Genomic DNA, 26723 nt, shown 5'->3' on the forward strand with positions numbered 1-26723 from the left:
TCCCCAAGTCCAGAACAGACTACGGGAGGCGCAAAGTACTACATAGAGCCATGACTGCATGAAACTCTATTCCACATCAGGTAACTGATGCAAGCAGTAGAATCAGATTCAAAAAGCAGGTAAAAATACACCTTATGGAACAGCGGGGACTGTGAATTAACAAAAACATAGGCACAGACACATGTATACACACACATGATAACATACACACTATACACACGTACATATGGATTTTGCATTGTAGACATGTCGTAGTGGAGTATGGGCCTGAGGGCACACACTTAGTGTGTTGTGAATTCTGTAATGGATGTATTGTAAGGTTTTTTAAATTGTATAACTGCCTTAATTTTGCCGGACCCCAGGAAGAGTAGCTGATGGGGATCCATAATACATACAAATACAGACTGCCTGAGCACACAACATAAAGTTCCGCTGCATCCTCCCTCTGCTCTGGCGCCCCAGGCCCCCTGATGGAATATTTGTGATAGGCTATTTCTCTCCATACACCTTCATTTGTCTTCTGTTTTGCAGTCTCACTGTATGGCAAGCACATGGCCACTGGCTCTCCAACATGGCCGACTCACTGAATAACGCTGCTTGGTGAGATGAAGGCTGTCACATAGTGTGAAATCAAGAGGTGGTTTCCAGAAGAGAAAAAAAAGATGCTGTAATAAAAAGGGATTTTCCTCTGTGTATTTCATTGGTGGCAGACATTGTGTTAGATGAAATGCATTGGCATTTCAATGGACAGTCAATTGGTGGACAGTCAATTGGTGGACAGTCAATTGGTGGACAGTCAATTGGTGGACAGTCAATTGGTGGACAGTCAATTGGTGGACAGTCAATTGGTGGACAGTCAATTGGTGGACAGTCAATTGGTGGACAGTCAATTGGTGGACAGTCAGTTGGTGGACAGTCAATTGGTGGACAGTCAATTGGTGGACAGTCAATTGGTGGACAGTCAATTGGTGGAGACAGTCAATTGGTGGACAGTCAATTGGTGGACAGTCCTGGTGTCAATTCTTCTTCATGTGCTTGAAATGTCATTGTTGCCAAGTCACATGAGTTCAAGACAAAGATTCAAAACAATGGGCTTTAAATCGCACAGATTTACACAAATCAAATGCAAGTGGCTCTGAGCTCTGACTGGGCAAATTACTGCGGGAAACAATTTCCGAACCGTACTCTAACCCTCTTAGCAGTGGGGGTGGGGTGATATCCATGGTTGCTAAGGGCAACGGGGTGAGATAGATGGTGTGCATTTGCGGAGCCGCAGCTGCGCGTCTGTTAATACCAACGCGACCCTCACGTCCCCGCGCAATTCTCAACACTGGGTTGGCTGCTTCAAGGCATGAGGATGCAAGCGGGGATTTAGTTTCAGTGTCTTTTACCGTCTGGAGCAGATTATTACCTTTCTCCCGCACACAGAAACGGATTTAGACACACGAAACAAGGTTTGTATATATTATTCGTTTTTTTCTTGTAGTCTATTATAGTGTTTGTTAAACGCGGAATTAAATACATATAATGATTAACTCCTGTGATTTCCATTTACCGTTTAATTAACCTTTATAGTCATACAATATGGCTATTGTTGATGAAACTCTTGGATGGGGAGCTCATCTTGTTTTTTGTTGGAGGATCTCAACGTTAAGGGACTGAACAGGCTGTTGATGGCTGATACATGCTCGCTCTACGCATATCAACTCTGGGTACATAAGATAGCCTACATAAATTAAATGTTTTTTTTCTGACATTGCTTTGTTTCGATAACCATTTGTTTGGGAAGACAATTGTGCGCACAAAAACAATGTAATTTAGTCCCCGAGGCTCCTCATTCAATCAACTTCCACGCCATTCGCTAGACTGCCCCCTCACACATTATAAGACAGACTGCCCCCTCACACATTATAATTAAACGCATTCAAGTGTGAATTTAAACGGGGCTAAGTAGGACCTCAATTCCAACATACAAATGTAATCTCTCAGGAGAGGGAAAAACTGGCGCTTGGGATGGAGGTTTCGAGAATGTGTAGTCTAGTCTATCAGTTTCACCACAACAGACAAGCGCTGCATTTGCTGGGAATTTGGCGCTTGAGTTGTTTTCCTCTGAGGATTTCATATTATATTAATCACGTCTGTGTTGCTTCAAGAATTCTCTGAATGTAATATCGCTTCATTCATCGAAAAGATGGCTATAAATATTTTTTTTTCTCCCGACATGACTTTTGTCTATGATGATGCATTTACGCATTATAACGCGACCCAGCTTTCTCAATAGGCAAGCCCATCTATTGTTCTGAATGCGTCTTGGCAGCAACTTGGAAACCATTTCTGTAGTTGTGGTTTAATTAACATGTTGAATTCCCTTACATAGACTATATAGCTCAAACATTTCGAGAGGAAAATATCAGTAAAAACATTTCGATAGACGGGGGGGAGTTTTGAATCACGTTAGCAATGCAAATGAGCGTTTGAAAAGGACGGGCACCTGCTGTCTCGAGCATTTGCATTGGCTTTTTCACCAGTGGGTCGTCGACAACATTAGCGTGAGCAACAGTAGTGGAATCGGTGGTTCGCCTTCAAAATAAAAGTCCCCCAATTGAAACGTATTCAAGTTCGACTAGATACACAGCCGTGGGAAGTAGACTTGGAAAGTCATCTCCCAAGCTAGTTTGTTATGCGCAATACTAGCTCATATTTGTGTGAACTCTACATGGGTGTCACTGAGTAGGCTGATACCCCATTTCATGGGTACACAATCCATAGGTTAGGCTGTAGGGTGCATTATGAATATCCAATACTCATAATAAACTAGTTAAATAATGGTTTTTAAAAAATAGTAGGTGATTTTCCACAGTCAAAGTCCCTCAATAAGAGCTAAGATGCTAATATGTATGTAAACTCCACAGAGTTATGTTCTGCGGGTGTCACTGAGTAGGCAGATACCCCGTTTCATGGATGCACAATCAATAGGTTGTACAGTACAGTGTATATGGCGGTCGGTGCCATTTAAGATGAGGGAGGATACTTTTTTTGTAGCATGTCCTAATTTATATTACAGTATATTGGATGACTGTCATTCATATTCCATTCACCCAGCTCAATGTAACATTGATAGGTTTAGCCTACTACATGATACTCAACTTTTCCCTGTACCCATCATGAGGTTGCTACAACCTAGTCTATGAATGAAAGTTTACAATGTAGGTGCACATCTAGCTGATCTAGGGTGTAATCAATAGTCCAACAGTTGCAAATGAGTTTCTGTTGGACAAATTTAGCTATGTCCCGGTTTCCTTCCATTTGCTTCTGTTGAAGAAGCGTCTTTCAACAGAATCGGCAGAATGAATACACCCTTGATCACACGCAAACACAGATCACTTTCATAGAAGGGACATCAAAACATCATGATTACTTTGCTCGCTGAATACGGTTCCTATGGAAAGTATTTAAACCCCTTGACTTTTCCCACAGTTTGTTACATTACAGCCTTATTCTAAAAAATTTTTTTTTTTTTTTTAATATTCTCAGTTTTTAGATTTTTTAGGAAATGGATTAAAAAATAAAAAACACAGAAATACCTTATTTACATAAGTATTCTAACCCTTTGCTATGAGACTCGAAATTGAGCTCAGGTGCATCCTGTTTCCATTGATCATCCTTGAGATGTTTCTACAACTTCTTTGGAGTCCACCTGTGGTAAATTCAATTGATTGGACATGATTTGGAAAGGCACACACCTGTCTATATAAGGTCCCACAGTTGACAGTGCATGTCAGAGCAAAAACCAAGCCATGAGGTCTAAGGGATTGTCCGTAGAGCTCCAAGACAGGATTGTGTCGAGACACAGATCTGGGGAAGGGTACCAAAAAATGTCTGCATCATTGAAGGTCCCCAAGAATGCAGTGGCCACCATCATTCTTAAATGGAAGAAGCTTGGAACTACCAAGTCTCTTCCTGGAGCGGGCCACCCAATCAAACTGAGTCAGGGAGGTGATAAAGAACCCAACAGAGAGATCCTTGATGAAAACCTGCTCCAGAGCACTCAGGACTTCAGACTGGGGCCAAGGTTCACCTTCCAACAGGACAACAAACCTAAGCACATAGCCAAGACAAAGTAGGAGTGGCTTCTGGACAGGTCTAAATGTCCTTGAGGGGCCCGGACTTGAATCCGATCGAACATCTCTGGAGATACCTGACAATAGCTGTGCAGCAATGCTCCCCATCCAACCTGACAGAGCTTGAGAGGATCTGCAGAGAGGAATGGGAGAAACTCCCCAAATACAGGTGTGCCAAGCTTGTAGCGTCATACCCAAGAAGACTCAAGGCTGTAATTGCTGCCAAAGGTGCTTCAACAAAGTACTGAGTAAAGGGTCTAAATACTAATGTAAATGTCATATTTCCGTTTTTTGTTTTTAATACAGTTGCAGCTGTCTTTGACCAGGCGAGAGAACCTTTCCAAGCCAAACCTTCATGTCATGACTGCTAACCGCTACACACAGTCTACATCATGGTCACCATATTAGCTAACATGTAGTCAACATAGCTACGGGGACTAACGTGTTTGTAAACCTGCTACAATCATGCAGTACAGTATACAATCATTAAGCAGTTTAGCAGTTACGGGACCGGTGACAATAAATTAATTAAACCAAACGCTTACCTTGACTTGGAAGAGTTTCATTGTTGGATAGCCATGGCCAGCTAGCTAACATAGCATCCCTCTCTGTTTGAGCCAGGTTTTGAGTAGGTTAAACTAGCTAGCTGTATTCACTAGCTAAGTGAAAGTTTGAAAATACAACCGAATGTAGCTAGCTAGCTCCCTCTCTCTTGCTCTCTCTCACTGGCTTCTCCTTAATTTTGGAATCATTTAATTTGTTCAACACTATTCAATTATTGTCTTTCTCTCCCTTTGAGTCAACTACACACCACATTTTATGCACTGCAGTGCTAGCTAGCTGTAGCTTATGCTTTCAATACTAGATTCATTCTCTGATCCTTTGATTAGGTGGACAACATGTCAGTTCATGCTGCAACAGCTCTGATAGGTTGGAGGACGTCCTCCAGAAGTTGTCATAATTACTGGGTAAGTCTATGGAATGGGGTGAGAACCGTCAGCCTCCTAGGTTTTGTATTGAAGTCAATGTACCAGGAGGAGGACAGAAGCTAGCTGTCCTCCGGCTACACAATGGCACTATCCTATAGAGTGCTGCTTTTCTACTGTAGAATTTCATTGTAAAATTGTGTTTTAATCAATTATTTGGTGACGTGAATATATGTAGTATAGTTTTATCTAAAAATCCTAACTTTTTTCACTATTTTTATTTTTATGAAATTTACTGAGGAGGATGGTCCTCCCCTTCCTCCTCTAAGGAGCCTCCACTGAAGTAGCAATGGTGGAAAAAGTACTCAGTTGTCAAACCAAATGTCTTATATTAAGGAAACCAAATGTTTTTTTTAAATTAACGGACAGACAAGGGCTTACTCCAACATCCAGACATAATTTACAACAACAGTATTTGTATTTAGTGAGTCCGCCAGAACGGCGGCAGTATGGATGACAACACGTAAAGTAAAGTATAAATACACCACTGTTATAAGTAGGCTATGCAGTGCAATTTCAATATATATATAAAAATTAAAAAATTGGGGGGGGCAAATTAATAATTGCATTTTTGTTTACTTTATATAACAACATTCCTAAAAATAAAAACATTATCTAGTTCCAACTGTGGAATGATTCCACATTTTTTTAAATCCGTTTGCTTCATTTTATAATGGGGGACTTTTATTTTGAATGGGAACCTCCGATGCCACTATTGTTGCTCACTTTAATGTTGTTCACGACACACTGGTGGCACCCCACCCCCTCTCTCATTAGAATGATCTTCTATTTCGGCAGCGCATGATTGGAGCTCACAGCTGAACTCAATCGCAGCGTCTAAACCCCCTCGCGCTCACTGCTGGTTTAACGTAACAAAGGGAGAAGAGTGCTCAGATGAAAACGGGACAAAAAGGCTAAAGCGCGCGATTGTCCTTGTGGCAGGACATGTAAGCGTGGTCTCCACTCCCCCCACAGACGCTCGTTCCTTTTCACCCAGTAGTATCCTAACTCGGAAATCCGATTAAAATGTGTTATTGGCATCGTGCTTCTCTCAAAATACAAACAGTTGTATTACAATGTATGTTATTCTACTCATTTTACGTCACATGCATCCATAGGGTCCGTTTGATTAATCGAATATTCCAAAGTATGTGACTGGTTTACATCAGCAGGTGCCCCTCTGGTGTTTTAGATTGGAGACGAAATAGATTCGTTCAAATTCTCAGCTGGATGATTTATAGAAATCTGTACTAATCTATAAAAATAGTATAACCATGGATGACATAGCTACGTTACAAAATAACCCACTGCCGACTGGAAAACAAGGTCAGCACTCCACAGCACATGATGGGAGATAAAGGGGTTGTCTGTGGTTGAAAGGGGGGAGGGGGGACTCAAGTCTATAGAAAATCATGGCCAGAGAAAATAGGGCATTTGTTACTTTCTGTGTTGCCAATAACCTTTACTGATGTTATGATGCAATTATAAACAATTTCCCTGATAAACATTATCACGGTGGCTTATTATGTCTATAAATGTTAAAATTAGCTATGCCTCGTGTAGATTTTCGTAAAATAAAATACAAGAAATCCAAGCTCTGTTTCTTTGTCATTGTCCTTCATGGAGATTTGCTTTAGATGTTCTATTTTTCACTCGCCTCTGCTGTCATTGCATGTTATTGTTCAACCTTACTAGGATGTCAGCTTGTTTTTCCTGGATACTAAAGCCCAGACATAAACTCTTCAAATAGTGCTGAATTGTAAACAAAACCACAGATCCTATTTTCTAAACAGCAATGCTCTCTAGCATCTAGGTGACAGGAGTCAGACCCTTGTGGCAACATGAGATTATCTGGAGCATGTTATGCCATGTGTTTATTCCCCTATGACTGCTCTGGGCCATTCATGTCATTTCCTCATTCTTCAAAATGGCCATCACCCCTCACATAGCATTTGTCACGTTACATTATGTTGGTTTGTGCTTGGATGCATTGGCTTTAAAACCATTTGAGCAGGCCTTTACTGTTGTAGAGATGCACTGTGTATTCTATCAGCTCTGTCTGGAGTATCCAAGACTAAGTAATGGACTGTCTGTGTTGTTGATTTATACATTTAATCCCTTCTCATTTAATTTCCACCAGGTTAGTGGCCCTCATTCTCACTACAGAATATGATGCAGAGGCCCTCCTCTCCAAAGGGAAGTTGGATGGGAATACTGCCATACGTGTCAGCTCGTGATCAATGAACTCAGTCCATTCAATCACTAAAGGAACTAACCTGAACTACTGAAGAAAAAGTGGGGATATAACGACACAGACATCTTTTTGCGGATATGGCGGCGACAGATGCATGTTCAGCGCCTGTACAGGAAGATGGCACCACCACCACCGAGACTAAAACAGAGGTGGAGCCCAAAATCTCAGAGACTGTCACAGAGGCTGTCACGGAGGCTGTCACGTCTCCACCCGAAGAGGCACATCCAGCCGGGGAGACCAAACAGAGCACAGAGCAGCCGGCCGATGGCAAAGCTAAACAGGCCTCTGAGAATATTTTCTCTTCCTTCCTGAATAAGAGTGGGCTGGGAAAAGTCATGGGAGGGAAGAAGAAGAAGGAGCAGAGCACAGAGGCTGTGGAGGCTAATGGAGAGGGCAACACAGAGCAGAAAAAGGCCTCTGACCAAGCAGAGGAGCCGGCAGCCAATGGCACAGAGGCAGCGGCTGAGGACCAGGCTATTGAGAAAGCTCCGGAGAACCAGGTGAAGGTCCGATCCAAATCCTTGGACAGGTTAGAGGACCCTGGGGCCCTCAATGCCGCAGTGGACCAACTGGAAGATGCCCCGGCAGCAGAAGGATCAGAGAAGCCTGCATCTAGTGCAGCGACCAAACATATTAAACGCTGGCATTCCTTTAAGAAGCTTATGGCCCAGAAGAGTCACAAGAAGAGCACAGAAGAGTCTAAGGAGGCTGAAGGTAGCGAGGGTGCATCTGGGGGCACGCCTGGTGACTCAAGTACACTGGACTCCAAGGCTTCAGAATCCAGTGGCCAGAAACGGTGGAAACTGAAAAGGTCATGGACATTCCAGGGACTGAAAAGAGACCCGTCAGTCGTAGGCATCAGCAAAGCCGCTACGGGTGAGAAGGCGGAAGTTGAGGAAAATGCCACAGAAAACGATGAAGCAGCTGCGCCTGAAACAGACGAAGCCAAGGCACAGGTAGACGGCGAAACACAGGAGAAGACAAACACAGACGGAGAGGAGGAAAAGGGAGCCACCGCCGCCCCACACAAATCAATGAACCAACACGCAGATGACATTTGGACCTCCTTCAAGAAACGCGTGATCCCCAAGTCCAAGCGGTCAGCAGACACGGTGGCTGCCAGCGGGGAGGAGGAAGGTGCTGCCGCATCTGAACCGGCCGAGCAGACGGAAGAGGCAGGCAAAGAGCAGGCCAAGTCGGCCAAGGCCAAGCGAACACACTTTAACCGCGCCGTTTCGCTGAAAAACTTCATCATGCGAAAGGGGAAGAGCACCAGCGTGGAACAGGGAGACGGAGCTCCGAAGGAGGGTAAGGAGGCGGCAGATGGGGAGGCGAAAGACACAGAGGACGAGGCTGCCCCAGCTGGCACGTCTGACAGTCAGCAGGCGGCAGACGGGGAGGCGAACGACACAGAGGACGTGGCTGCCCCGGCTGGCACGTCAGACAGTCAGCAGGGGGAAGCTGACGCTGCCCAGGGCGAGAGCAACTACAAAGGAGAGGCTCAGGTGGCCAATGAGCACACAGTCGCCGATGGAGAGGCAAAGGAGCCCGCAACGAGCACACCGTCTGGTCCTGAGCCAGAGAAGGCCAACTCAGCTGAGCCTGCAGCACCGGCAGAGCCTGCGGCAGAAGTGAAAACCAACTGTGAGAATGGTTGCTCGAACGGCACGCCCGAAGAAGACGCCACACACAATCATGAAACGACCCTGAAAAAGGACGGACCAACAGACGAGGCCAAACAAGAAAACACCAACTCGTCGATGGACACCAAGATCCTGAACCTCGGCACAGGAAATGCAGTAGCCCAAAGCGGTGAGTTTGCAGCAGAAATAGACTGTGGTGATGATCTCCAGCAAAACGGAGCTAACATGATGACAGAGGGCAAATTAGAACTAGGGACTAGCTTTGAGTTAGAGGCCGGGGGGGAGGGACCTTCTCAAAATGGAGGGTCCCATTCTGAGTCAGGGAAGACCAATGCTGAGCCACATGACCAAGAGGAAGCGCGGAAGAGGATGCTCTATGAGGCGGCTGCATCCATCATACAGACAGTTATGTCAGCGGCCACTGAACAGTTAGAGAATGAGAAGAACTTCCTGGACAATGGTCTGACGTGTTCTCATTCTGCCAATAATGGGAATTACCCCAGATTTCGTCATTGAGCTTTTACTCATTGAGCAGGGTTCCCCCCCAGTTATGGTGCTGGGTGAAGCTTTAAGTGGAAGCGTAGTGTAGTTATGTGATACTGAAATCCATTCACCTACTTTGATGCAACACGCTGAAATCCCTTTAAGGACACTCAACGCTGCAGTAGGTAACATGAAGCATGTAAATAGTCAGCAAAAGAAACACTGAATTTAAGGATTATACTCATAGGTGTCCATGTCACAGCACACAATAGAAAGGTCACTGTGTATAACAAGGTCTCTTCAATCTTGTAGGGAAAGCGGGTCAACTGACATCAATGTTTTGTCAATCAAAGGATTAGTACGTTTTTAAAAAAAGTGTCACTTGGGCTGTCCAGGAACAAGATTAAGCACCTTTCTCCCTGAGGTACCAGTTTATCGATGAAAGTAGTTTTTACCTCACATGTTTGATTCACAGTTTTCAGTCAGCGACCATGTCTACAATATTGTTATTTACCCTATGGAGTAAGTAGAATATGCTGTGAATCTGTGTCCAATAGTCTTGAGTAATACTAACACTTAAAACCTAAGATTTATCTGTCAGCACCTTGTCTGCTACTAATTAAACGTTTTCTTTGAATGTTATGATTTAAATATATATTTTAATATATTCAATCTTTTCTGTTATCATTCACCAGAAAAAAAGGCGGGAAACGTGTGACGACACACAAAGAGGATTAGATCTGCATGGGATTCGTTCAGCGAGGAGCTTTGACCCCCCTCCCTTCCCCAAAACCGGAATAATCACATGTTTACGCCACAATTCACCTTGGTGAGAGCGATGCAATCCATATAGATGAAAAAAAATACTCCAAAGCAATAATTCAGTCATCAATCAGTGCAGTTCTTGCTTACCATTCCATTATCAATGTAAATGTTTTGCTTGTCCTCTACTAGTGAGATTTTATATTGTCAAAAAAAGGAAAACGTTACATCCTTGTCAAATGTTAATCTCTATGATCTCTCATTCCAGAATAAAAAAAAGACTTAGTTTTATATCAATTGCCATTTTATTTGTAGTTTTGTCAATAGATATTTCAAAGTGCACCCGAGAGAACACATTTGAAATGATTGCCCCCCAATGTGGATTAATGAAGTAATGTGTTCTAATCTCTTTCTGTGTTGTTTTTAGACTGTTGTGTACATGAATAAACCACCATAAAATATTAAGTCAATGTTTTTTTTTCTAAACACATCTTCTCACTGTAACGCAGTATTGATATGTTTTGTTGATCAATGATGTCACATGTTCGCTGGCAAATTGTCAAAAACTAGAACAATAAAAGATGAAAGTCGCACAACTAAAGAACCTTAATTGCGGAGGCTATTTATGCATAGAATGATGATGTACAATAAATGGCTGCTTATATATACTTAGGAAGGCATTATGGAAATGCTATTGGTCATTCATCTCTATGATAATCCTACATCCTTTTACCTAATAGCAGGTTTGTACATGATGTATTAGCTGGAGTACTTCAATTTCACATTGAATAGCGTCAAATGATGTGCTCACTCACAAGTAAATGACTTGTTTCAGAAAGTCATGTCTGCTATAGTCTTGTCACTGCCCTGGCAGTTGAGGGACATCTGTTACCGTTCTGTAAATGCACTCAACATAGAACTATCCATGAAATCACCACCATACTGTTGTCTGTAAAAAACGAAATCTCTGGGATTAAGTTATTAGAGAGATGACAGACAAGAGCATATTATAAAACAGACATTAATCCAAGATAATAGCTACATGTTATGTGACGTTATTGGCTAGCTAAACATACACGGAATGTGCATAAAATGGTAACATGCAGTGACAGACAAATACAGGGTGGCATCATTGACATGGGATGTTACCCACAAGCCACAGCCATCCAAGGAATGTAAGACCTCATTCACCTAAAAAGGTGTTCATGACATGGATCATTACATTCCTGTTCTGCCAAATGGCGAATCAATCAATCAGGACAAATAAAGGTGATATTGTTGTTTTCGTATGCGTGTTAGCGGTTCATTTATTAACAAACAAAAGCTCACAATATGACTTAAAGGTATTTTTGGCAATATAACTGATACAAAGTTGCAGCTGTAAGAAAAACACCATCATTATTGGATGTGCTGACCAGATAGTTGGTTGTTATCAGTGGGAATAGACACAATAAAACAGTCCTGCAGTGACGCTGCTCTGCCCTCAGGCAAGTCCACTGTGTGTTGACTATGTCTGGAGAATTACACCCGCTTAGATAACGGTCACTCTAAAAGGCTGCTGTATGAGGAAACAGAACAGTGAGATGTCACTAATGGAAGTAGAAGAACGAAAGAAAAAGGGTGAACCGGGGACTGTAGTGCAGTGTGTCTAACAGTGAAAGAGAGACAGACAGACAGTCAGAGAGATCAAAAGAATGAGTGTGTGTGGGGAGTGTGTATGATTGTGCTGCATATTGGAGAAAGAACATTGCGGAAATCACATTTAAATCACATTCTGCACTTTAGCTACGTAAACAGTGAAAGGCAAGATACCATTTGTAGTAAATAATCTCGAATGAAAAAAAAAACCCCAACACATATATCCATGAAAATATAAATAAAAAGGCATACAAAAAAAAGAGAAAGAAAAGTAGTCTGCTCATTACGTCATAGTTTATCCCATCGTATTTACAACCGCTGCTTACAAAGCTCATAAGGAAGGGATAACAATATCCTTCATACACAGACGTAAGGTTGTCCAACGTGCTGCACTGTCTGTCTGCAGTACGCATCGTCTCCCTTGCGTCTATTCCATTTTGGACATCTCAAATTTGGTTGTTATGGTCTCCTGTGGGGGAAATAACGGCATAGTTGGAATGACTTTCCAAAAAGGGACATGAGTGTTATCTTGTTATCTTCTCTAAAATATGAAATAATCATCATCGGAAAATATCCCTTCCATCAACACTCCTACTAGCTTTATTTGACGTGGGGGTGAAGAAAAAGCAAGACAGAAAAAGCTCCACCAAAACACCACCCTTTCCGCAACCTCTCATTGTTCAAGCCAGAAAGAAAACAGGGTGGAGGTATAAACAGGCTGATGTGAACATGACGAGCTACTACTCTTTAATAAGCACGGAGCTGGCACCCCCTGCAGTTCACGCCAGGAATAACACATTGTCTTACCTCATCAGAGTCCAGCAGAGGTGGGAGTGCACTGGAACAGAAAGGAAAACATGCTTGATTCATTTACAACATCTTCTCATCAGAAAATCAACTATCCTTTCTGTGCTTGTTTCACACATCGTCATAGAATGTAAACTGATTTCATAGCTTACCATGTAATAACCACCATGTAATACATTTATTGTCAAAATGATTATAATATCACTGTCAATAATGGTTAATGTTACTAACATTTCTGCAACTTCAATTTGCTTGCACTTACACATCTGACATTGAAGAGGGGATATTCTCTTCGACCCATTTCAGATCCTCATCCTGGGGAGGGAGCGGGGGAGAAGCATTTCCTATCACCAAGACAACTTTCTCTGAGCCATAAAATGTCATTTATATCCTATATTCTTAGCATGGGTGGTACCCTGTGGTACGAAGAAGGCCCTTACCACTTTGTTGGGCTTGGCTGTTCCATTTGCCTCGGACTTCAGACCCCTCATCTTCACCCCCTCTGGAAGTACACAAAATTAGGACAGGATCAGAATCACAGATTACCGTTGGCCGAATCAAATTGCGTTCTATCCAAAAATGGCTGCTGGGAGAGAGATCCAAGGTACATTCATTCATCCCATATATTATCAACACACTATGGAAGTGTCACAACTAGGCCAAAGAGCTCTAGCTAAGTATCAAGCCATAGAGTATGATACTGTATTTCCTCCTCCAATTAACCATACGCAGTATCAACTTGTGTTCCTGTGGGTGAAATACCAAAACAGCCTAATACAGCAGTGACCCTTACCAAATGTATCATTCATCAGCTGTTCCTTTTCCTCGTCGTCACTCTCATCGTCCACTAGGGGGCTGAAGGCATATCTAAAGGGGAACAGGACATGACATCACAGATCAGGGGCATGTTCAATAGGACACAACGTTGTTGGAACGTTCAGATAGCATATTTCTATGCAGAACAAACATTCTTCTCTGACATACAGAAGAAGGAATCACGTCGGCTCTATTCATGGGATTCCTATTGGCAACGTTCGACAACATGGTCCACTTGGGCTCAACTCCATCTCAATTCATTTGAGTTGATTTGGATCGGATTTCTCCATTCGATTGCAATTTCATGTCCTGAATTGAACCTAACTTTGCTACAGATGTCTCTGGTGACACACTGAAGGATCCTAGCCAGTGCCTCAATCCCTAGATTCGAAATCAAACACGACTTTGGTTTGTGACAGGGTTGAGAGGGTTTTGGCCATGTGTTGATTTGTTGAACTGTTTAGCTGTGACATCTAACCTCTGGTTGTTGGCCGAAGGCCTCCACAGGAACATGATGACCAGAAGGATGGTGGAGAAGAGGAACCGCCAGAAGGCATCTTCTATCCACAGCTCCTTCCAGTCCTAGAGAGAGAAGCAGAGAGAGTGAGTAAGAGAGAGATAGGAAGAGAAAGACGATCTTCCGAATGCCAAATACCAGTTCACTAGAGGTCAACTGTGTGTATGTACGCTAGCCTCTCGGATTTGCCATCAACTCGCTAAAGGGGCCGGATTTGGTCTACCAACGGGGCACAGAAAATTGGTTACAGTTCCTCGCCATCAAAATGTGCAAGAAAAAATATCATTTTCAATGCTCCCTGACTGTCTAGCTTTCATTTCAGTGATTGTTAGCGAGCTGGACAAAGTAGGTCCATTATCCTTTCTACCCAGTTTTGATTTTGGTTTTAGACATTTTTAAGTATATTTAGTTTGATTACTATTTTTACTGAAGCCACACACGGGCTGGATGCGGGCCTTATGTCAGACACCCGTGGCTTATTAAGGAATGTAGTAAACAAACACGACTCACCGACTGGCACTTTGAAAACTTGAAGGTCTTTGTCGTCCAGATAATGAAAATGACTGAGGCTGCAGAGTAAAACAGTGACAGGCCAAATATATTAGTGAATGTTTGTAATCATGGGCACACCAGGGTGTATAGTAAATGATGCATGAGATGTCTCTGTTAAGTGGTTGCAGTAGCACAGCCGCAGACAGCTCCTTACCAATAACGGCAAATATGAGGGTGTTGGTAAAGTGGCGATACAAGGAGAGCTTGACCACGTTTCTTCGGAGGCGAAGGAGCTTCATGGTCTGAGCCAGGCTGATAAAGATGTGATTGGCTGTCAAGGACTCCAACATAACCCCGGGACACACCCCACTAACAAACAGCCCACCTTTGAAATACAATTCTCAACAGAAACAGTTTACCCAATAATACCAGTCTTCTTCCATTGACTGTCAACATAACCAACACAGAAGAGTTTGCCTACCTTGTCAACTGAGCTGATATACCCTAACGTAACCCCAAGCTAATCAGGTTGTAAGGGTGTAAGTGTCTGAGGGTAGTCAGCCATTATCTCATTACTCAGGAGTTGAGCTCCCCTCTGCCCTCTATAGCCAGGTTAAGCACGGCTGGAAAACCTGGTATGGTCTTAGTCATCACTATACTAACTGGTTTTCTGGCTAACTAACTGAATCCACTAAAATACTGTTCTGTCAAACTGCAGGAGAAAATGATCGTCGGTGAGAATAAAATAATGAAGTTATTGATAGCCTTGATATAAGTGGCCCTGTAATTAAAAATGTAATTAATCCATGTGACTATGGCTCCCTCTGATGTCTAAATTAGTCTTTGTGAGGCGGAGCATATTTTGTGGAAATATTCCCTTCTGGGTTATTCCCTTCTTTGATACAAAGGCAGGCGAAAATAGAAGAAGAAGGGTTAACACCAACTACCACCAAGGCACTGGCGTGCACAGGGATTACAAGAAGTGAGAGTGCTGGGAGAGGAAGGCAGAGGGGGATGGAGAGAGCTGTGCAGAGGGGTACAGTACAGGATATCCACCAGCAGAGGGTAGTGTCGAGCACAGCCAAAGGAATAGCAGCCAGCAGCACCAGATCATCTTCAGCCTGAAAGGGACAGGGAGAGGAACGGAAACACACAGCGGGGCAGCAGAAAAGGAGGGAGTGGCAGAGGGAGGGATCACCGACACATACTCTTCAGGCAGCCATGCAGATAGATTAACACCAAAAGGTGTAGAACCAAACTGCTGCTCAGAGGGTTGGGATAAAACTGGTTTGATCAATTATGAGAGACACTGGTAAAAGGGAGGAGGATATCAGAGTAAGCTTTAGAAACACAACTCAATACAAGCATGCCCAGAGAGAGAGAAAAAAATATATATATAAAAAAAAAAAGAGTCTGAAAAAAAGAGCTCTTAATACTGACAGACTAACTACATACAGTGACTACTAGACTAACTAGCTGACTGCCAGACAGGCAAGACTGATGGCCTCCGGTAATGGCTGACCACTCCAAAAGGATATCCACCACACAACACACGAGTCAGTGAACGCCAGAACAATGTCACACAGTAGTCTGCTACTGCCCCCTTGACCCTGTGAGAAAGACAGGCAAACACTGACAGTGGAATGACGGTACTACTACACACACAAGATTCCTGGCATCCTTTGACCAAAGATGAAGATATTCAACAAAGGGCATCATGGCATTGTTTGGTTTAGCTCCATATCAAAAACTTACCAACGTGGTTGAAGAGTCTAGTTACAGATAGTGCAGGTGGACAATATATTTTGGGGGAATACTGGAGATAGCCTATTGATCAGAAAGGAGAGAGACCAGACTTACCGAATTGACCCTCAGGATTCCCTCGACAACAGAGAATATAAGGTAGAGCAGTCCCACCCCAACCACCCTGTGTAACAACGCACCAAGCCTTGGCCTAGGGAGAGGGAGAGGGAGAGGGAGAGGGAGAGGGAGAGGGAGAGGGAGAGGGAGAGAGAGAGAGAGAGGCAGGCAGGCAGGCAGAGAGAAAGAGACAGACAGACATAGACAGTGAGAGAGAAAGAGAGAGGGAGAGAATTGGCAATAGAGTTTAACACTCTCCATTGTCTTCTTGACCTGTTATGAAGAGACTGACTCACTTGACAATTCCATAACCAAGACTGGCGATGATGACGAGCACACGGGCCAGGGTCCTCTTCACTGCTGATAGGACCTCTGCAAACACTACTGCCCCCTGGACTGTTGGGAAGACACAGAACACAAATAATGCTTATTAACAGAGTACAACAGCACTTTTAGCACCACACTAGGATCTACTGCGCCTTACCCAATTCCAAACATGCCCACCAGGAGGATTTAGCTAGAAAAGCATAGATGTGTGCTTAGGTGTGTCCATGAAAAATGTGCACTTAAACCACACGTAGACTCCCTTAAAAGGCCCAGTACAGACAAATATGTCCCCCCCCTGCCCGTACAGAAAAACCACATTAATTTCACATGATCACGTGTGAAGTGACTTTTTTTCACGTGAAAACACTTTTTTCCACATGTGAAATCATGTGGGATTTTCTGTACGGGTGTGTCTCCTACTCCTGACCTGAGAGGCCGTCGTAGCGGATGCTCTGGAACTCGGCGTAGTACACGGCCTTCTCCAGCATCCCCAGGAAGATGACCCCGCCGATCCAGAACTGAATCCTGAGCAGCTCTCTCCAGTAGCAGGCTGACAGGCCCAACCACAGAAGGCCCAGCAACACATAGATGACACACATCACCATGTAGAACTGCAAAAGGGACAGTTAGTTGAGCTGGCAAGGAACTAGAGAGTCTGTAGTGTCTGATAAGCTATGTCCTACAGGCACACAGCTTAGATGCTATGTGTATGTATCATACTACATGTAATGAAGCTGTAATGTAGAGTGTTTTCCATGTAGACAACTTATCATGGCAGAATTTACTTACGATCATAAGAGGCCATTCCGAAGCTGAGATGTAGTCATGGGGTCCTTTCATACTGACTTGCACTGCAAGGGGTGAAGAACATAACAGTAACATTAGCCTATTAGCTAATGTAGTTTTAAAGTATTGGACTCAGGATTCATGTGAGTGGTGGAGATCCTTACGTTGGATGTTGCAGTTCTGTGTTGGGACAGAGTCAGTGGCAGCGCTGCTCTTCTTGATCTCTTGGATGTGGACGATGAACATGTAAGGGCCATCATCCCAGGTCTGGGCCACTGCATCAAAGTGCTGGGATGCAAACTGCTGAGGGCCCAAAAAACTAGACTTTTTTTTTGTTGCACTGAAACATGCACAAAAAAATCCCTGCTCGGGGGGAAATGCTGGTTTTAACTAATTAAATAACAAAATAATATGATCTACATGATCAGTCTCTGTGTGTAAAATAAATTTAAAAAGTGGTTCATGTGAACCTAACTCACAGCTAAAAAAATGTAAAGAAAGCAATCCAATGTTATCTGCTGCCTAGACTTTACTGCAAACAATACACTAATATTGCAGTTAGCCATGACAGCCTTTATAATAGAACGCTTGTGACCACACACATAAATATTGCACTTGGGGAAAAAAATATCTTAAAGTAGAAATAGCATGAAACAAACAGGCACTCTATTTTTGCTCTATCATAATGGCCACTATAGACATCGATCAAGTGCACAAGGCTACATGTGTGCAAAAGTAACATTTACTGAGTACAAAAAAGTATAATCCCCCTCACTCACACACACACACACACACACACACACGTTACTGTCATGTTCAACACAACAAAGACAATATATTTGGGCTACACTGTATATTATTACATTGTACACTTTCTGCCTGTGGACATCTGTTCTACAATGTGCCAGTAAAAGTGAGAAAGAAGGAAAGTGTGTGGTGTTCCTTCCACATCAACAGTGGCATCCAGCTTAAGCCAGGCCCAGCTCCAGCTACACTTGAATCCACTTGTCTACCAAGCGACGCCTCATTGTCACCTAATTCTCTCATTCTGAAAATTATCCATATTCTGTAGAGGGAAAACATTAGTTAATAGATAGTGGTTAGTTCGTTATCTAGTTAACTAGTCAATATTTCACACAGAGTGCCAGGGTCCAGTAAGCAACTAACGCGTTAAAACTTGAGGAGCGGCAAGGAGTCGTATACTAATGTTAGCTCATCTGATGTTGTAATGTTAGCTAGCTAACGTTAGTTGTCTGACTTTATTAGGAAGCACATTTTCACACCATAAACTCAATTTTGATCAGATAAGTTGGCTAATGTGGCTGGCTAACGGAAAATTCGATCCAGCTAGCGAGATACTTAACCATGCTAATAACGTTACTCTCTTGCGGGAATTCCACTACTGGTCCATATGTAGCTGCTGCTCATTCCGTTTGCTCGAAAATTGATAAATGGTTAAAAAAAAGCAAGAGACACATACCAGCTCTACTGGTACTGCTACTACCAGCAGTACTACACCTGCACCTGTCGACGACACAAGTTGCTCTGCTTCCACGAGCACATCCAATGCTAGCATCAGTAATTCTACATTGTTAGCCCAGCTAGCATGGACACTGACAGTTGTAAACCGGATGCAGCTGAAGAGCTACTGCCCCCTTACCCGGGAAAGCACTGAACGACAGATGTTGGACCATCGAAGAGGCGCAAATATGAGAACTACATTGTTTTGGGGTTCACTTATATTGGGAGTAACGTCTTTCCTCAGCCGCAGTGTGTTATATGTGCAAAAGTACAATCGTACAACTTTCACTCTTGCGCAGACATTTAAAAACAAAACATGCCAATTTGAAAAATAAACCATGGGAGTTTTTTGAGTGAGAATTAAGACGACTTTTGACTAGTAAGACATGTATAAAAGCAACAGATAACGTAAACTCGTACATCGCCTTGGTCCGTACAATTGCCCTTATTTTAGCGCCCCAAAAACGTAATACTTCCAGATCAACTGTAATGTCAATACCATTGTAAAGCAACATTTCTCCCCTTTCCAACAGAATCAATTACATGACATAAACGCTGCCCGTTTCTGCATAATTCAAGCAGGCAATGAGCCCGTCGGGTCTTTTCAAAAATGGCGGTGGGGAAGCTAAACTAATGCGTGATAGTGAGAAGGAGAGATGTTGTGTGGCAAAATTGTTTTTTTCCACTCGATCTGTCCAACTTACCACCTCTAAAATGTAAATAAAATACTATAAAGAGTTTATATAATGTGTCATTACATACCTATTTGAAGGTTTGTGTCAAATTTGAATCAGGTTTTTGGGGCGGTGCTAAAGTGATCTTATAAGTAAACAGGGGCTTTGAGAATGATGATCGCATGCAATGATGACAAAAAAAAATGACTAGGTATCCCGGTACCTGTCCATTTCTTGTTTTTAAAGGATGATAGAAGTGCTACACCTGTTGTAGAGAGATTGTAAGACAGAAATAGTTGCTTTATGCATGCTGTACGTTACGACATGACACGTCAAGATGTAACGGAGGGTCCGTTTTTTCAACTTTTCTCCAATACTATAGAGCCATTACCATATCGATCAACAATTGAATAGAAACCTAGTTCACACCCCCGATTTTGACGTCAACATAGTCGCTACAGTCCCATTAGTTTTCTTTGCAGCCTCGTTTGAATGTTGCGATTGCGCACATTTGTACGGAATGGGGTGAGTTGACTTTACTTGTTCCACCACACGTTCTCCCTCACCTCAAACTTTCCAAATGCCAGTTGTTTTTCAGTTACAGCTCATGAAGTAAGCTTCATCACCTTCTCACCCCTGTCTCTCTTCTCTCTTCAGTCGTGTGCTACATTCTGTTGTTATGTGAACGATTGGCTGAGCCTTGGATACAGCCAGTATTGCTCCAAATGCGTATCACTCGTTCGCTTACAGCTAGTAGTGATCAAACCCTCCCACAAAACTTTTCTCATCGGATCTACATGAACCACGTAAGTCACATACAGTGGGGCAAAAAAGTATTTAGTCAGCCACCAATTGTGCAAGTTCTCCCACTTAAAAAGATGACAGAGGCCTGTAATTTTCATCATAGGTACACTTCCACTATGACAGACAAAATTAGAAAAAAAATCCAGAAAATCACATTGTAGGATTTTTTATGAATTTATTTGCATAATATTATGGTGGAAAATAAGTATTTGGTCAATAACAAAAGTTTATCTCAATACTTTGTTATATACCCTTTGTTGGCAATGACAGAAGTCAAAAGTTTTCTGTAAGTCTTCACAAGGTTTTCACACACTGTTGCTGGTATTTTGGCCAATTCCTCCATGCAGATCTCCTCTAGAGCAGTGATGTTTTGGGGCTGTTGCTGGTCAACACGGACTTTCAACTCCCTCCAAAGATTTTCTATGGGGTTGAGATCTGGAGACTGGCTAGGCCACTCCAGGACCTTGAAATTCTTCTTACGAAGCCACTCCTTCGTTGCCCGGGCGGTGTGTTTGGGTTTATTGTCATGCTGAAAGACCCAGCCACGTTTCATCTTCAATGCCCTTGCTGATGGAAGGATGTTTTCACTCAAAATCTCACGATACATGGTCCCATTCCTTTTTTCCTTTACAAGGATCAGTCGTCCTGGTCCCTTTGCAGAAAAACAGCCCCAAAGCATGATGTTTCCACCCCATGCTTCACAGTAGGTATGGTGTTCTTTGGATGCAACTCAGCATTCTTTGTCCTCCAAACACGACGAGTTGAGTTTTTACCAAAAAGTTATATTATATGACATTCTCCCAATCTTCTTCTGGATCATCCAAATGCTCTCTAGCAAACTTCAGACGGGCCTGGACATGTACTGGCTTAAGCAGGGGGACACGTCTGGCACTGCAGGATTTGAGTCCCTGGCGGCGTAGTGTGTTACTGATGGTAGGCTTTGTTACTTTGGTCCCAGCTCTCTGCAGGTCATTCACTAGGTCCCTCCGTGTGGTTCTGGGATTTTTGCTCACCGTTCTTGTGATAATTTTGACCCCATGCGGTGAGATCTTGCGTGGAGCCCCAGATTGAGGGGGATTATCAGTGGTCTTGTATGTCTTCCATTTCCTAATAATTGCTCCCACAGTTGATTTCGTCAAACCAAGCTGCTTACCTATTGCAGATTCAGGCTTCCCAGCCTGGTGCAGGTCTACAATTTTGTTTCTGGTGTCCTTTGACAGCTCTTTGGTCTTGGCCATAGTGGAGTTTGGAGTGTGACTGTGAGGTTGTGGACAGGTGTCTTTTATACTGATAACAAGTTCAAACATGTGCCATTAATACAGGTAACGAGTGGAGGACAGAGGAGCCTCGTAAAGAAGAAGTTACAGGTCTGTGAGAGCCAGAAATCTTGCTTGTTTGTAGGTGACCAAATACTTATTTTCCACCATAATTTGCAAATAAATTCATTAAAAATCCTACAATGTGATTTTCTGGATTTTGTCTCTCTCATTTTGTCTGTCATAGTTTAAGTGTACCTATGATGAAAATTACAGGCCCGTCTCATCTTTTTAAGTGGGAGAACTTGCACAATTGGTGGCTGACTAAATATTTTTTTGCCCCACTGTATTTTGGATTTAAAACTATGAATTTCGCCGAAAGGTGACAAGTTTGCATCCCTGAAAGTGGTGCTGGGGAGTTTAGGAGCATAGAGTTACATTATAGGATTTCTATGTCTTGGAGAAACAGGCAGATGAGTCAAAGAACATTAGGAAATAGCTAGCTGAACAAATGTTTCCCCAGCGGTACAAGAAATTAAGAAAGACAATGAAAGAAAGTGTGTTAGTATATCAATATCCAGGCACGCTGTTTGTTTAGCCAACAGGTATGTAAGCCATACATATCTTCATTCTGGCATGGAAACACTCACCACTTCTTTCTTTGCAGCGGGGGCTGGGGCTTTCCCTGTGGCCACAGTTGCCTCTGCTTTGACAGGGGCATTTTTCTCAGCAAGTGCCTAAAAGAGAAAAATATAGTGGTTCACCTGATTTCCCCGATATGGAGGCCTTTTGCTAGGCTGAGAAATCACAGCACCCAATTGCCTTACTCAAATGCATCTACATTACATTTTCATACATTTTGTATATACACTGCTCAAAAAAATGAAGGGAACACATCCTAGATCTGAATGAATTAAATATTCTTATGAAATAATTTTTTCTTTACATAGTTGAATGTGCTGACAACAAAATCACACAAAAATTATCAATGGAAATCAAATTTATCAACCCATGGAGGTCTGGATTTGGAGTCACACTCAAAATTAAAGTGAAAAACCACACTACAGGCTGATCCAACTTTGATGTAATATCCTTAAAACAAGTCAAAATGAGGCTCGGTAGTGTGTGTGGCCTCCACGTGCCTGTATGAACTCCCTACAACGCCTGGGCATGCTCCTGATGAGGTGGCGGATGGTCTCCTGAGGGATCCCCTCCCAGACCTGGACTAATGCATCCACCAACTCCTGGAGAGTCTGTGGTGCAACGTGGTGTTGGTGGATGGAGCGAGACATGATGTCCCAGATGTGCTCAATTGGATTCAGGTCTGGGGAACGGGCGGGCCAGTCCATTGCATCAATGCCTTCCTCTTGCAGGAACTGCTGACACACTCCAGCCACATGAGGTCTAGCATTGTCTTGCATTAAGAGGAACCCAGGGCCAACCCCACCAGCATATGGTCTCACAAGGGGTCTGAGGATCTCATCTTGGTACCTAATGGCAGTCAGGCTACCTCTGGCGAGCACATGGAGGGCTGTGCGGCCCCCCAAAGAAATGCCACCCCACACCATGACTGACCCACCGCCAAACCGGTCATGCTGGAGGATGTTGCAGGCAGCAGAACGTTCTCCACGGCGTCTCCAGACTCTGTCACGTCTGTCACATGTGCTCAGTGTGAACCTGCTTTCATCTGTGAAGAGCACAGGGCGCCAGTGGCAAATTTGCCAATCTTGGTGTTATCTGGCAAATGCCAAACATCCTGCACGGTGTTGGGCTATAAGCACAACCCCCACCTGTGGCTGTCGGGCCCTCATACCACCCTCATGGAGTCTGTTTCTGACCGTTTGAGCAGACACATACACATTTGTGGCCTGCTGGAGGTCATTTTGCAGGGCTCTGGCAGTGCTCCTCCTGCTCCTCCTTGCACAAAAGCGGAGGTAGCGGTCCTGCTGCTGGGTTGTTGCCCTCCTACGGCCTCCTCCACATCTCCTGATGTACTGGCCTGTCTCCTGGTAGCGCCTCCATGCTCTGGACACTACGCCGACAGACACAGCAAACCTTCTTGCCACAGCTCGCATTGATGTGCCATCCTGGATGATCTGCACTACCTGAGCCACTTGTGTGGGTTGTAGACTCCGCCTCATGCTACCACTAGAGTGAAAGCACCGCCAGCATTCAAAAGTGACCAAAACATCAGCCAGGAAGCATAGGAACTGAGAAGTGGTCTGTGGTCACCACCTGCAGAACCACTCCTTTATTGGGGTGTCTTGCTAATTGCCTATAATTTCCACCTGTTGTCTATTCCATTTGCACAACAGTATGTGAAATGTATTGTCAATCAGTGTTGCTTCCTTAGTGGACAGTTTGATTTCACAGAAGTGTGATTGACTTGGAGTTACATTGTGTTGTTTAAGTGTTCCCTTTATTTTTTTGAGCAGTGTATTTGATTATGATTTCAGATTGTGTTTGAATTATGGATTTACCTCCTTTGGATCCTCATTGCTCCTTTTCCTCATCGCTTGGTCCTTGTCAGTGACAGGCTAAAACAGGGGGATACAGAGACAGTCATTCAAATGACGCCTTGGTGAATTACTGTGTTACTATATGCACCTGCATGCTCTATTTGTATGCAAAACCTGTCTAGCTTTAGCCCACTGACCTGTTTGTGAACTGGCTCAGTAAGCCTAGTCGGCTCCTCAAACTTGTTGAGAGAGAGCTGTTACAGAAAACAAAGCAGAGTAGCAACCATTAGACAATGATACGTCATGAACACCTCCATAATATAGCCTCGCCATGAGCTGCATTGTATACGAACATACTTACTCAGAATTACAAACACTTCCTAATGATCAGTTACAAGCTGCTATATTCAGGTCACACTTTAGTGAACAAACAAACTCAGGAAGACGACATGAAAGAGTGAGGTGGAACACATAATGAACACATAATGCTTTTTCCAACACTTTATTTCCCTGTACTGATTCCACTGGTTCTACCTGCCATTTAATATGAAGTTATTACCTAGCGAAGTGCTGTTATTTAGAAACAAATAATTAACGCATAGGTCATTAATGTGTTATTAATCTTGCAGAATGTAGACATGTAGCTCTGAATATTGCATTATGTGGCATTGCTGTAGAGTCTGGCTTTACTGTGTAAATAAAAATGTTACCATGTAAATGCCGGGATATTTCTGTAAGGTACTGTAAAATAAAGTGCCACCATGCTTTCTTATGAGACCCTCCATTGCCACATACTGTACCTCAATGTGGGTCATGGTCTGTTTGCACTCAATGACAGGGTACTGGTGGAACACATAGAACCCACTTCCTCCTTCCTGTTTCACATCTGTCGTCCTGAAGTAGCTCCCTGCCTTCAGAGGCTGCAAATCAAACAGGTATGATAAACTTAATAAGTTAATAAGTATTTGCACAAACCACACTGTCTATGCAGTCATAAAACAAATCATAAAAAGCAAATGACACCGCGCCGCCCGCCCCCCCCCCCCATCAAGACACTATTGCCGGTTGTTAAATTGAGAACATCAAACTAGCTGAAAAAAGGAAAAGCTGGAGAGTTTATGGAATACAACAGGTACATTTAGTCCAGCGTGAACGAGCCCATTCAGAGTGCAGTTAGTTTCCAAACGAGAGAGAGGAACTCACGTCGAGACCAAACACCTCGTCAAAGCAGCGGGAGCTCCTTAGGTACCAGGAGATGTTGAGTTTAACCGGAGGGTCACAGTGTTCCGTCAACCCTGAAACAGTAGACATGTTATGAAAACAACTTGGAGCTCTCTCCAGATCTGTTCCTGTCTGAGGGCCAGAGGCTACTACTTCCTCCCACTACTACTTCCTCCTCCAACAGGTTTTCCCACGCTCTTACTGTATACACAATAAAGTAGCATATTGTATACAGTAATGCTATCATACAAATATCCTGTATTGACAGAATACCATACTACAATACTAGTCAGAGGAAGGGCAATCATGTTCCTGCAATATGATATTCTAAAAGGTTCAGTAAATATCTGAGTTTTATCCTAACTTGCAGAACATAAGAGATTATAGCCTACTTACATTTCAGCTGAATGCTAGTATTGTTAAACATAGTCTTGGTGAAGAGGAAAAAGCTCTGCTTCTTTGTAGTTTCCTGTAACACAAGCGGTGACAAAATGTCAAACATCTGAGTACTGCAATAGATTTTGACAACATTTAGATAGTCAATATTCTGATTAAAAAAGCTGTTGGGTTTTAAATGATCTGAACAAAATAGCTGAATAGTTTATTAAGATATGTAGGTAGGCGTGATGGTGAGCCAATACGTCATATTTGCCCAGGGGCAGGTAGTCTATGAATCAATGGATCAGATCACTTATTAATACTTGTATTGACTAGTTCTAAACAACACCATGTTGACTAACACCGATAAGGTAAAATAATACGGATAATTTGACCGGCCTAATCAAGTGAGAATGATACAGTGTTGCATTGTTTATAATACAGTGGAAGCGGTTACAATGTTATAGTGTTGTAATCGCCGGAACCGTGCATAAAACATAAAACTGAGGCAAGCGTCGTCTCAATGCCTTCCGAAGATTGCGACAGTATATCAACTGTTGTAATAGTTTCATCTGGCTGAACTAAACAATGTTCTTAACAAGATATCATAGGGTATCTAGGCTACCGATAATGCTTTGATTGCATGATACTATACGCACAAGACAACTTACACTGTTGGCGGTCAAGGTCCATTTCCCCGGCTCTGACACTGCATTTAACGGGCGTGTAAAGTGAATACAAATGAATAAGAATAGCACTTTTGTCAAGTCCCATGTCAATAACCCTGTTTTCATGGCGCTCGCCATTTGTACCAGGAAGCAGCCACACGACAACTTCGCCCCTGCTTCCTCCTTCCTGCATCGGTCCTTGGTCTGACATAACCATGTAGGCGGTCTTCCGTGGACACCAAACGGGAGA

The 26723-nt window shown here is 43.1% G+C and overlaps 2 protein-coding genes across 4 annotated transcripts; one reads left to right on the forward strand and one right to left on the reverse strand.

Annotated features, from left to right (window-relative positions):
• Nucleotides 1–1227: 1227 nt before the first annotated feature.
• Nucleotides 1228–10269, forward strand: LOC112266788 (A-kinase anchor protein 12). Its single transcript, XM_024444585.2, has 3 exons — nt 1228–1454; nt 7248–9173; nt 10183–10269. Exons 2-3 carry the CDS (start codon nt 7439–7441, stop codon nt 10203–10205), a joined length of 1758 nt encoding a protein of 585 aa, XP_024300353.1. The 5' UTR covers nt 1228–1454; nt 7248–7438; the 3' UTR covers nt 10206–10269.
• A 1269-nt stretch (nt 10270–11538) lies between these two features.
• On the reverse strand, nt 11539–26677 carry LOC112267364 (transmembrane protein 87A). Of its 3 annotated transcripts, none has more exons than XM_042297157.1 (21): nt 26477–26677; nt 25824–25896; nt 25410–25501; nt 25007–25126; nt 24404–24460; nt 24228–24284; nt 22398–22484; nt 17657–17795; nt 17496–17557; nt 17134–17317; nt 16676–16775; nt 16380–16473; nt 15572–15640; nt 14734–14842; nt 14538–14596; nt 13989–14092; nt 13488–13561; nt 13135–13196; nt 12957–13009; nt 12695–12725; nt 11539–12356 (listed from the first exon to the last, which is right to left on the reverse strand). In XM_042297157.1, the coding sequence occupies exons 1-21, from the start codon at nt 26609–26611 to the stop codon at nt 12315–12317; spliced, it is 1803 nt and encodes a 600-aa protein (XP_042153091.1). In that variant the 5' UTR covers nt 26612–26677; the 3' UTR covers nt 11539–12314. The 3 variants fall into 3 exon arrangements, with proteins under 3 accessions (XP_042153091.1, XP_042153092.1, XP_042153090.1); XM_042297158.1 differs by lacking the exon at nt 15572–15640 and adding an exon at nt 16058–16129 and having other exon boundaries at nt 17657–17792; nt 26477–26675; XM_042297156.1 differs by lacking the exon at nt 15572–15640 and adding an exon at nt 16058–16129 and having other exon boundaries at nt 26477–26675.
• Between the last annotated feature and the right edge of the window lie 46 nt (nt 26678–26723).

The sequence above is a fragment of the Oncorhynchus tshawytscha genome, linkage group LG14 (genome assembly GCF_018296145.1).
Source record: "Oncorhynchus tshawytscha isolate Ot180627B linkage group LG14, Otsh_v2.0, whole genome shotgun sequence".
Classification (NCBI taxonomy): Eukaryota; Metazoa; Chordata; class Actinopteri; order Salmoniformes; family Salmonidae; genus Oncorhynchus; species Oncorhynchus tshawytscha.